This window comes from Perca fluviatilis, chromosome 22 (assembly GCF_010015445.1).
Source record: "Perca fluviatilis chromosome 22, GENO_Pfluv_1.0, whole genome shotgun sequence".
NCBI classification, from domain to species: Eukaryota; Metazoa; Chordata; class Actinopteri; order Perciformes; family Percidae; genus Perca; species Perca fluviatilis.
Genome location: NC_053133.1, coordinates 6,692,244 through 6,705,157, shown reverse-complemented (window position 1 = coordinate 6,705,157; position 12,914 = coordinate 6,692,244). Strand labels below are relative to the sequence as shown.

Here is a 12,914-nt window from a genome sequence, read left to right as displayed (position 1 = left end):
GCTATGAAAACCCACATTTTCGGACAACATCTACACCCCATGTGAGCACTCCTTACCTCTCAAGTACCTTTAATCTGGCAGTCTGAACACACTTTTAGTGTTTGGTTATCTGAGACGTATTCACTTCCAGTCCCTATCATGTTGAAATACACTTGATTAAAAGTCACTTTGGACGAAAGTGTCTGCCCGAATGTAATGTGATTTCAAGTCCTGCAGCATATTTCCTCTTTATCTCTGTGTAACATTTAAGCTGAGAACATGATCCGACATTGATCAGACCAAACAACAGGAATGTAATGTCCTGCAATAGCTGATGGACCACATCAGCGAACCTTCTCTGAATAATAAGGAAAAGCATAAATCAAAGGTTTGGTTAAAATCTTTAAAATGTGAACCAAATCAGAAAGGCATTTTCCATGTTTGACTTCAAATCTAATGTATGTTGTCTGCTGTCTCTCTTGTTCTCCATCTTTACAGCTCCAACGCTCCCGCCTACCACGCTAGTCCCTAGCACTACCCCGTCGGACGAGTGTGACGACGACCAGGCGAGCTGCCACAGCGGCACAGGTGATGACTACGATGTGACAGGTGCTAACATCGCCCTCATGAGACTGCAAAAAAAAAAACTGCCCCCCTCTTGCCCTTCCGTCTGCTTTGGCTCACACTCGATCCACTCCACTTTCCCAGTTTCACCTCTTTCTGTTATAGTTAGATTACCGCAGCTAATCGGCCACTTAATTGTGCACACTTTCAAGCGCGCATGCATGCACCCACCTTCTTTTCCACTAACTTCTCTTGGCCTCATTTCCCACTAACCCAGTAGCTCTCTGAGCCTGCACTGCTGCCTGCACTCCCCATTAACCAGCAGTCTCCAATGATGAGCATGGCAGCGTCTTAGTCACGTGTTTCAGAAGTATTACATAAGTGTGTCGTGGTAGAAATACCGAGACAGGGTACCTGTAAGAATGAAGAGAAAGACAAGGCATGTGTTGATTAGATAGATTTTGCTAGCATGGATACATTTAGTGCATGAGTGCAGCTATTTGAAAAGAAACCTAACTCTTGCCAGGCTAGGCTAACCTTGCTAATGTCTTGTGCTGTGTTGTGACAGGGGTTACCACGATGCCAGAGACCACTACTGCTGAAGTGGATACAATCCCAGGTGAGCCAAAAAGTTATATATTTTTCTCTCCCATCAATGATTCCACATCTTACTAAGCCCTGGATGTGATGAGTAAATATTTAACTGCTCAAGGTTTTTTTGAATTCATTACCATAGAATTATCAAGAAGCCTACCATAGCTAATAATTGCCAGCTCAAGGTGGCCTCTCTCCTCTGATGTGTGTCTGTTATTAAAGCTGATGATATGGCCCAGAGAGGCTCCTGCTGACAGGGTGAGGGAGGTTGTGTGATGCAGGGCTAGCTGATGATTAGCACTGGTGCTCTGTTGCTGCCTTCTCAGCATAATCACTAATCACTGGGCCGACACTGCCGCCACACACACACACACACACACACACACGGAAGCACAATGCAAATGACCACAGAAAATGGGGGGCACAGACACACACACACACACACATAGTGCTGTTTCCTGTAGCAGGTTGATGAGGCAGCAGCCAGCTGAGAGGCTCTGCCCCAGTCTGACCTTGGCTAATGGGCCATAGGCTCCACCCAGCCCCCTTCACTCTATCAGCTGGCTCTGTGGTCTGTCTGCAGTCTGCTGGGGCACCAGCTACAATACAGTAGATCAGAGCTGAGGTGGCAGGTGTGTGTCTGTGTGTATGAACCTGACTTTATTTCTGTGGGTAAATACTCATCAGTCTGACTTTTCATTTCAAGAGTCTCAAACCTTGCATGCTAATCAGTTCTGAGTATTTGTGTGTGTGTGTGTCCGTTTCTTTTTGGTTGTGGGCGTGTCGTGCACTCTAATCTCAGAGGTTATAGTTTCCGTTGGCATTCGGCAAGAAAAAGTCTCTTTTTATTTCCATCGAATGGCCAAGTGAGTCATGTGGCTGCTCATCGTATCCAGAGCTTGTTGGTAGCCTTAGTCGAAGCCTCCCAAGAATGAAAAAAAAAAAAAAAAAGCTGATGTCTCGACGAAAAAAAGTGGCTTGGCGTCTGAAATGCGGTTCCACATGGGAATTCCATCCTTTGTGTTTAATGGGTAAATAGAGTCGTTGCCTGTGGAAGCTAGTTAAAACCTTCCCATTATTAAAGGGAATATTGGCTCATATATTCTGTCATTTGGAGAGCGGCCTCCCTGTATCTCTAAAGGCATCTCATGCAGGAGTTTAAGGCCGTGGCTGACATCCCAAACAATTCGCTCCCTTGTGTTCCTTAGAAGTCTTTCTTTATCCAATTTTAAAAACACTAAAGCCTGAGCTCCCACACATTTCCGTGCCTCTACTGAGGCTCCTTCAGCACGGCGAGTGTCCATGGGGGATTGCATTGTTGAAATGGGGCCCCGGCACTGTTACCATAGATGTCTTCAAACCTCAAGTCCCTGCTCTCATTAAAATCCTGAGCTCCCCGCGGCTTGCAATGAATGTTGCTTTCTCAACTGGACACCATGTCCAGACCCCATCTTCCTCTCCCCCTGTCCCTATCTTTGTGCTGTGCCTGTTCTTAGAGTCCCTCTGTACCTCTTTTATATACCCTGTTACATTCATTATAAGAGATCATTAACTGTAGCCAAGAAATAAGGTCTACATGACTTCTATGCTATCGGCTCGCTCTTTTCTCATGTTAGAGCCATAACTGTCCCGGTCTGTTTCTCTCTCCTGAGTTAGCTGTGTTTATCTCCCCCAGCTTTGGGAGTTCAAGCTTACGGCCCACAGTTCTTTGCTGCCCTCTAGTGCTTGTAGCTGATATGGCTGAGTGAATGAAGCCCCAAAGTGTAGCCTGCAGTCATATCATGACAGGCCCCCCAGGTCATTTTTCGCTTTTTGCAATTTCTCCTTTTGTAATGGAGGATAGGGGCATGATGAAATGTGATCTCCTGACACATGATCTTGACCTTTTGTCATTTGCAGATTTTCTGTGGTTTGCCTGCGACTTCGGCTGGGCCAATGACCCTTCCTTCTGCAGCTGGACATCAGATGACACTGGCTCTAGGTGGCAGATCCAGTCAAGCGGCACCCCCACCCTCAACACTGGGCCTAACATGGACCACACAGGTGAGGACGCTGTAGGCTACTGCTTAATTGGGCCATACAAGTAAAGGTCAACCCCTTGAAACAGTACATGAGTTTTTGTCAGTGATACGAGTTCTTTTATCCAACAGGTGGATCAGGGAACTTCATCTACACCTTAGCGACAAGTCCCCAAGAGACGGAGGTGGCTCGGCTGGTCAGCCCCATGGTCAGCTCCCCGGACGCAGACCTATGTGTGTCCTTTTGGTACCACATGTTCGGGCCTCACATTGGCACACTGCATATCAAACAGCGCAAACAGACAGTTGATGGTCCGGCTGACATCCTGCTGTGGACGATCAGTGGTCACCAAGGCAACCGCTGGAGGGAAGGGCGTGTCCTTGTGCCCCGCACCAACAAACCCTATCAGGTAAATCACAATTGGTCTGTGACTTGTTTGGGCATTAGCCACTAAACGCATGCTCTTTCTATTGTGCCATTCAAGAAAAGGTTGCCAAAAGTCACTGCTTTATTTTAAGGTGGTGATCGAAGGTGTGGTGGAGAGAAATAGCTGGGGGGACATTGCTGTGGATGACATTAAGGTTCCTAATGGACTCAGCATGATGGACTGTAAAGGTGAGGCTTTTAGTTTTCATTGTTACAATGCCTGCATTCAGTTCTTGATCTGAAATAGGGCTGGGCGATATGGAGAAAATCAAATATCACGGTATTTTTGACCAAATACCTCGATATCGACGATATTGTAGTGTTGACTATTGGTGCTTTCACAAAATAATTACACAATGACATTTTTGATAAATAATCATCAGTAATGTGGATAAGTGGGTAAAGGCAAATAATAGAACAGTTACAACAGTCTGGGAAGTTCAGAAAATGACATAACGTTAATGTAATGCAGCCTTATGCCATATTACGATATTACGATATCCCAAATCTAACACGAAATTTAGTCTCGTATCACGATATCGATATAATATCGATATATTGCCCAGCTCTAATCTGAAATATGGTTGCACAGTTTTCTTTCGATTTCATTCAAATTTCTGTTTGAACAGATCCTGACGTACCCACTGAGCCGATGCTACCAGAGGATCGCCTCAATGAAATCCGTAAGTCATTTCACATGGAGGGTTTATTTAGCGTTAGCGTAGACCCCCATAATTATGTTATGTCTAGTCTATATCCACGACATTCCACTTCTGGGATTCCTCCAGATTTCACTCGTTTCGACCGGATGTCTGTTACCTTCCGCTTTCTCTGTGTTGGAATTTTAAACTCCAGTGGATTTCAGAGGACTAGGGTTAACTGGTCCTCAGATCTCTGCAGGGTAAATCCAGACAGCTAGCTAGACTATCTGTCCAATCTGAGTTTTCCGTTGCACGACTAAAACTACTTTTGAACGTACACGTTCCACCAAAACAAGTTCCTCCCTGAGGCTGTTTTGCACGATTGTGATTGGTTTAAAGAAATGCCAATAAACCAGAGCAAGTTTTTCTCTCATCCCAGAAATGCTGTGTGGACTAGCCGGACCCTCCTCCGTAGCGCTGTGGAGGAAGGTCTGGCAAAGCGAGACTACGTTATGTTATACCTCACATCTCTCTCTCCTCTTCTGCTTCTGTCTCTCCACTCCAGTTGAAGAGATCACCGAATACCCAGACTTTGTGGAGACCAACCAGATCAGCGGAGCGGGCAACATGCTGAAGACGCTCGACCCCATCCTCATCACCATCATCGCCATGTCCGCCCTGGGCGTCTTCTTGGGTGCCATCTGCGGCGTGGTCTTGTACTGCGCCTGCTCGCACGGCGGCATGTCGGACAGGAACTTATCAGCCCTGGAGAACTATAACTTTGAACTAGTGGACGGTGTGAAGCTAAAGAAGGACAAACTCAATGTACAGAGCTCATACTCGGAGGCGTGAGATGGGACTGCAATGCGTTGGTGTGACTGTATGATGTGCAGAGCTCGCAGAGCGTGCACAAGACTGGCTGTAGGCATATCCTCTCGTATATCCACGAGTAGGAAGGCTCAAAAGACTGCCAACACCCTCAACTCGCTGGATGAGGGACAGGTTCAGGAACCAATGGGAGGTTTGGACTGATCCACGCTTTTCTCAGGAGCTGCAGTAAAAAGAACCTACCAGTAGGGGACACTGTGTACAAATAAAATACAGAAGAAAAAAAAATATGTACAGATGATTTAGATGATATTTTAATTTTCTATTTTGATTTTCATTCATTTTTACAATCGGATGCTGGTGTTGAGACCAATTTATTAATAATGTTTAAAGTATTTATCTTTTTTCTGGGAAAGAAATGTTTTTTTAATTATCAGTTCACGAAGGCTGTTTTTTGAAAGAGACGTATCAAAATCCTAAATGAACCATATCCGTCAAAACTGTAGATTTGCCCTGTGGTGTGGCATACAGGGTGTGCCCATAACCCATGACCCTAAAACACGTACCCCCATTCCCCTTTGACCGGTGTCACTCTAAAGTGAGGGTCCCATTCATGGCAACGTATGGTTCGGACAGTGCCTTTAGTACATTTCAGTTGGTCTCCTCTGTTGATCTGGGTGTTTTTTACTGTACCTGGCTTAAGTTATGATGACAGGAAACAGGGGCACATTATCTTATAAATACCTGCAAAACAGGATAACAGTCTGTCACAGCGCTTTTAAAAAAAAATTGTTTTCTGTCCTGAAAAACACACACTGTAAATACGTTTTAATATATTTTATTGCCCTTTTTAAAGAAAGTAAAAAAGCTGCAGTATCCCTTTTTTCATGGGTTCGTGTGTGTGTAAATACAATCTTCTGACTGTTTTGTGGACGGTGAAGTGTTATGTTTTTTTTTTTATTATTTTAGATTACCTTGCTCAGATGAGTAAGATTTGTGTGATATTACAGCGATTTCAATGTGCATTCAAGCCATTTGTCATCGAAAAACACCCACTTGTCGAATGAATCAAACGGTAACAAAAAAAAATAAATAACAACATTCATTGTTGCTTTGCTTTAGCTAAGACCTAGCCTAGCTTGTCACCACCAAACGTCACTGTGGATTGATCACTGAAGAAGTCCTAACTGGCCAGTGCAGCTTGAATGCACTTTGTTACTGATTCCCTTATGATAGGAGCATACTAAAAGAGGGGGTAAACACACTAACTGAAGAATGGTGCTATCGTTACTTTAGCTGGACACACTTGTCTCATGATGAACCCAGTTTGTATTGTTCACTTGCTGTATTGTAGCGTAAGGCCTTTCGGACCGCAAAGAGTTTATCCGTGTTTCACGTGTAGCAGCCATAACATTGTGATGTCAGAGCTGATGTCATTAGGACGGGACAATGGTACAGCAGGGGATTGAGTGGCGTCACCTGAATCAGGTCACCTGGCCTCCCCTCCGTGGCCTTACCAAAGGATGGTTGCCTCCTATTTGTTCACAGGGGGTTCTCACTTAAACACAAAATACTAGAAGACCACAGTTCAACCGATGGTCATCGCTCACTAAAGAACTGACTACTTGCTTGGCCCTGTCACAGCCCCCGGAGAGAAAATCAAGAGGGGGAATGATAGGACACTTGTAGAGAAGAGCAATGTGTGACTTTTTTTTTTTTTTTATATCTCTTTCTAAGCTCAAAAGAAGTGCAAATATCACCTCAATGTGGACTCTTCAAATCTCCATTGAGACTCTTGTTGGCAGAAGGATGGATGGGTCAATCCCACCACCAGACACTACAAGGGGAAGGGACTCTGTGTGAGATTGACAGGATCAGGACACGAGGGCCCCATGGGACTGGGACTCGGTGTGTTTTTTTTCCCGCACCACAATCAAACAATCAAAAAACTTTGATCCTGAGAAGGGTGACGTCTTTTACATCCGTGTGCTTTGTGTGTCGTGCCATGGTGAACACATTCAGCTTGTTCATTCTCGGATTTGACCTTGCGTTGTCTCAACCTCTACACCTTTTCCGTCTGTGCTCACAGCTGCGGAGGACTGTAGCTCCAGCGAGGTCTGCTGAAACTAGAGAAAAAGGATACTGTAGCGTGGAATCCAAACAAACAATGTTGCACTGATAAATATATTTAAGAGGTTTATGTGTTTATAGCGTTCATTTGCAAAAGAACAACAGAAGAAGGTCAAAAACACAAAAAACACGTGTCAATTTCTTTCATCTTTTTTATATATATACATATATATATATATATATATAGTTTCAGATTATGTGATATAATTCTGAAATGTAAAAATATTGAGATGTTTTCATTATTGAAAAAGGCATAAAAGATTTTTCCAACAGTAATGTCCCTCCCCCCTCCATTTACATGGCTTATTAACGCTTCGTTTTGTACTGTCATTCGAATTTTGTGCAGATTTTGTTTTGTTTTTTACAAAAACAAGAAAAGGAGACTTTTATTTTCAATACTGCTTCTGTAATTTGCTGTTGTAGGAAAAAAAAAATGAATAAACAGCAAGGCCTTAAAAAGAAAAAAGGAATACTTGTGTTGTGATCTGGAATCTAAAAACTCTTTTTTGTCCCTATTCCAGTCGGATGTACAGCACATCACAGCCGTGCTGTAAAGGACTAGCCAGCAGCCTCACAAGCAGCTCTTGGAAGCAACATCTGTTTTTTTTGCATCAAAGTAATGTGAAAGCACTATTACAGCAAGACAGTGATGCAAACAAGTTATGTCTAGTCTTTGTCTCACAGCTGCCGCTTTCCAAAGATACAAAATAAAAGGCATCTTCACATGAAGGATGTTGATCATTTATTTGCTTATTTATCAATTACGGTGCAATTATGCAGTGAAAATGCAACTGATTATGTCATTTACTCCGACACCAAGTAATAAATGGTGAATATTTATACCCAGATCCCGGAGCAGATGGAAAAAAGCTCAAGTGAAGTGTCTAATGTGAGGACAGTAGTAAACAGCGGAGGAAATCATGGCATAAAGCGAAGGGCGGGAACTGACCGTGACCACTAATGAGAAGCTACACTCAGTCGCTCATCTGCTTTCCTTGTTGGTCTATCATTAGCCGAAATTAGGCTTAGTCTGATTTGTTTTTCATCTAAGGCCACATCCTAAAGTCTCCTAAAGTATCGGTGTGTTATATTGGCAGGGCATTAACAGGAAATGACTTTGCATATAGGAGAATATGAATGGAATTAGTTTTATAGTTTATATTAAAGTGCTCCTATTACGCTATTTGGCTTTTCCCCCTTTCCTTTATTGTGTTATATTATATATCTTTTTTGTGCACGTTATAGGTTTACAAAGTGAAAAAGCCCAAAGTCCCCCCCCCAAAGGGACTTAACATCTCCAACAGAAACCACTGTTCACAAACTGCTCCAAACAGCTCTATTGTAGTCCAGCCTTTACTTCAGAGACAAACGTGTAACACACGTTATAATGCTCACCTAGCTGCTAGCGTACCTAGCTACTGTCAGGGCACGCCCTCATACTCTGCTTCTGACTGGCTAGTAGTCCTTATCTAGCTACTGTCAGGGCACGTCCTCATACTCTGCTTCTGACTGGCTAGTAGTCCTTACCTAGCTACTGTCAGGGCACGCCCTCATACTCTGCTTCTGACTGGCTAGTAGTCCTTACCTAGGTACTGCTCATGTGCGACTCCCAACAAAGATGGAACAGAAGTGAGATGCCTCACTCTGTAGCTAAAACAGAGAGCTCAACACACAGGGTGAAAAGAGGAGCTGCAGCAATGTGCAGTACAACAAAAAATACAATTATGAACCTGAAAATGAGCATAATATGAGCACTTTAAATTCTAGTTCAGAATGCGGGACAAAAGTGTGAATATGTAATTATTTGCGATGTTAATGTCTTTAAACATTAGCACATCTTGGATAAATAGCCGTAACTAAGTCACCATTGTGATAAACAAGCAAATTAGACTCTATACTCTAACATCATTTGGCTGCATATTCTTCACACACAATTAACTGTAAGAGATATGTAACCCAGAAACTCCATTAGGTCCTTTTTATCTCTTCTAAAACTGCTTGTCCTAAGGATGTTACAAAGAAAAATGTAGTATCAATTAATTAATGAATTAGTCAAGCAAGCAAGAGGCAACGCATTATCAATCATTAATCTGTGTTGCATACTTAATATAAATGTTGAGCTTTAAGAGCTCCACAGAACAATCGAAGAATTTAAAAACATATAGCCTAATGACACATTTTTACAAAGAAACAGTTTTCATAAACTGCTTAGATATTATCAGCAGCGGTGGGACAAGTATTCAGGTCCTTTACTTAAAGTGGACATATTATGCTTTTCCGTATTTTCTGTCGTATGTACAATGTTATTATGTCGGACAGTGTGCGAAATACCCGTCAATATCTCCATCTCCCGATCTAAATGTTCTCAATATGCAGTAGGCCACTAATATTACAATATGTCATGCCATTAAGACAATCAGTCTTATAGCCTATAACACACACACACACACACACACACACACACACACACACACATACGATTTTTGATAATCCGATATGCTACAGTATTCGTAAAGCAACACTGACATAGGAGGTTGCATTGGCTAAAATTGTTTGGAGCACGTTGTTTTATAACAACGAGAGGCAAAGTTGTGCATTACAACGCAGACATGACAATAATTGGCACCAATGTGGCGCACTTAGAGCAATCAACTGAATAAATGCCAGGTACAGCCTATCGGAATCACATGAGAGCCTGCAGTAGGCCTATGAGCGATCATGTGACATTATTTAACCCTCCATCTACAGCAAATACGATCAGACAGATTCATCACTGAACACTTACACAAAACACATTCGCCTAACCGTTAAACAGGCCATCTCTCCAAATTAAAAAAGCACCACGGCGGATGCTGACAGACAGCCTACAATAAGCCAAACATCACCACGGCGAGTTCTCTCTCTCTCTCTCTCTCTCTCTCTCTCTCTCTCTCTCTCTCTCTCTCTCTCTCTCTCTCACTCTCTCTCTCCACACACACACACACACACACACACACACACACACACACACAATCACTCCAACTTCTCCAACTCCAAGGCTAGGCTGCTTCACTAAGACCACAACCAACCACAAGGCCTACATATAACCATGCAGTAAGCCTATGCCAAAGCCGGAAAGGACACACACACAGTCGCACACACTCATCTCATGCACAACAATCACTTCTATCATCACAATTCAGTCACTGCGAAGATTGAAAAAAAATAGCCTCTTACCTCAAGTTAGAATAGACCAAAGATGTCTTAATTGGCTCGACTTCCTATGGTTGCCGTCCTGCATGTTTCCAGGAAGAAGAGAGGCGACGTCCTGCTTTAATCCAGCTTCTGGCGAATGGAACTGGGTCAAATTTGTCCAGAGGAGGTCCGTTGAGGTCCACAAACAGGAGTGGAGACAGGCTGTCTTCGCGCCCAACCTGTTGCGCGCGTGGTTGCGCGTCAGGTTGTCCGTGTTATTAACTGTGGAAAAGCCTCGTTCGCACTCAGCTGACGTGGGGAGATACGTGCGACTTTCCAAAGGTGTCTTTCTCCTTCATCTGGGCTATTTCCACTGACCTTGTGCGGGCCAGGCTGTCCGTGTTTTTGTATATCTTCTTTCGTAGCCTCTTTACACCAGAGCTAGTAACGTCACCGTTGACCCATTCTTCAGCGAGGTGTAAACCCGGTCCCTTTTCTGAGAGTAGCAACGTTTTTTGATTTTCTACACACTAAACAGACCCATTTTCCTGCCTTAATAGACCTTTTTCACGGCAGACACGTTGACATGTCATAGTAGGAAAAGCACAGGTGTATTCAAAACCATTAATGATGGCTGCATTCCACTTAGGAGAGGCCCTGGTATTGTACATGCTGACTCACTGAAATAGCTCACTGGGACACTTGATGGAACTAAGCCATCGTTAAGGTTATTCATTTCAGCTGTGCTTTTTCGCACACTGTATGTAGCTAAGTATCGTCAGGTAAATGTACTTAAAGTATTAAAAGTGAAAGTACTCAATGCAGAAACATCCCCACATTTTGAAAACTGGAAATCGGCTAATCGGCTGTAATCATTTCAGCTGCACCTGTAGGTTTATATATTATAAGGTTAATTTATAACAAAACATAGTATTTTATAAACTACATGTGTTTTTTGTGCAAGTAACTAAAGCTCAGATGAATGTAGTGAAGTAAAAAGTGCAATATTTCTCTCTGAAATGTAGCAGAGTAGGCTAGAAGTAAAAAAAAATATATGGCATAAAAAGAAAAGATACACGTAAAGTACAGGTACCTAAAATTTCTAATTAAGTACAGTACTTGAGTAAATGTACTTAGTTACATTCCAGCACTGATTATAAGTGGTGTATGACTTCTCATAAAACATATTTTCATTTAGCGGTACCACTTTCTAATATGCCATACTTTATAAAGGCTTTATACAGGAAGTTACCAATGGATTATCAATGGTTAATGATTAATATAAGGATGCTATACGCCTTTAATAGGAAGATCTTTGGGGTTGCCAGGTTGTTAAAATCCCTTTGGTTTAAAGGTCCCATGGCATGAAAATGTCACTTTATGAGTTTTTTTAACATTAATATGCGTTCCCCCAGCCTGCCTATGGTCCCCCAGTGGCTAGAAATGGTGATAGGTGTAAACCGAGCCCTGGGTATCTTGCTCTGCCTTTGAGAAAATGAAAGCTCAGATGGGCCAATCAGGAATCTTCTCCTTATGATGTCATAAGGAGCAAGGTTACCTCCCCTTTCTCTGCTTTTCCCGCCCAGAGAATTTGGCCCACCCATGAGAGAGAGACATCATGGCTTTCAAACAAGTGGCAGTTGATCAAGGCCACACCCCCACACCCCCACCCTCCACCTTGCTCCCCCTCTCTCCTCCTCAACAGCTACAGACACAGAAATGGCACATCCTAAGGAAAGCTCATTGTGGGACTGGCTCTAGTGGCTGTAATTCTGCACCAAGGCTGAATTTCTGGAAAGAGACTTCAGATACAGTATTAGGGGACCACTAAGGTCTATATAAAAGAGACTTCAGATACAGTATTAGGGGACCACTAAGGTCTATATAAAAGAGACTTCAGATACAGTATTAGGGGACCACTAAGGTCTATATAAAAGAGACTTCAGATACAGTATTAGGGGACCACTAAGGTCAATATAAAAGAGACTTCAGATACAGTATTAGGGGACCACTAAGGTCTATATAAAAGAGACTTCAGATACAGTATTAGGGGACCACTAAAGCCTATATAAAAGAGACTTCAGATACAGTATTAGGGGACCACTAAGGTCTATATAAAAGAGACTTCAGATACAGTATTAGGGGACCACTAAGGTCTATATAAAAGAGACTTCAGATACAGTATTAGGGGACCACTAAGGTCTATATAAAAGAGACTTCAGATACAGTATTAGGGGACCACTAAGGTCTATATAAAAGAGACTTCAGATACAGTATTAGGGGACCACTAAGGTCTATATAAAAGAGACTTCAGATACAGTATTAGGGGACCACTAAGGCCTATATAAAAGAGACTTCAGATACAGTATTAGGGGACCACTAAGGTCTATATAAAAGAGACTTCAGATACAGTATTAGGGGACCACTAAGGTCTATATAAAAGAGACTTCAGATACAGTATTAGGGGACCACTAAGGTCTATATAAAAGAGACTTCAGATACAGTATTAGGGGACCACTAAGGCCTATATAAAAGCATCCAAAGAGCACCATGTCATGG

General features: G+C 42.7%; 1 protein-coding gene across 2 annotated transcripts in view; it reads left to right on the top strand.

The window, feature by feature from the left end:
• The window catches only part of nrp1a (neuropilin 1a), a 65,709-nt gene extending 57,799 nt beyond the window's left edge, over positions 1-7,910 (top strand). Inside the window, exons 12-18 of one of the 2 annotated variants that reach the window (XM_039790235.1) lie at positions 478-567; positions 1,112-1,162; positions 3,037-3,180; positions 3,288-3,565; positions 3,675-3,771; positions 4,212-4,265; positions 4,789-7,910. In XM_039790235.1, the coding sequence (XP_039646169.1) occupies positions 478-567; positions 1,112-1,162; positions 3,037-3,180; positions 3,288-3,565; positions 3,675-3,771; positions 4,212-4,265; positions 4,789-5,075 (1,001 nt within the window). In that variant the 3' untranslated portion in view covers positions 5,076-7,910. Of the gene's footprint in view, positions 1-477; positions 589-1,111; positions 1,163-3,036; positions 3,181-3,287; positions 3,566-3,674; positions 3,772-4,211; positions 4,266-4,788 lie in introns of both variants that reach the window. The other variant, XM_039790234.1, reaches the window with a different exon arrangement.
• Positions 7,911-12,914: the final 5,004 nt, after the last annotated feature.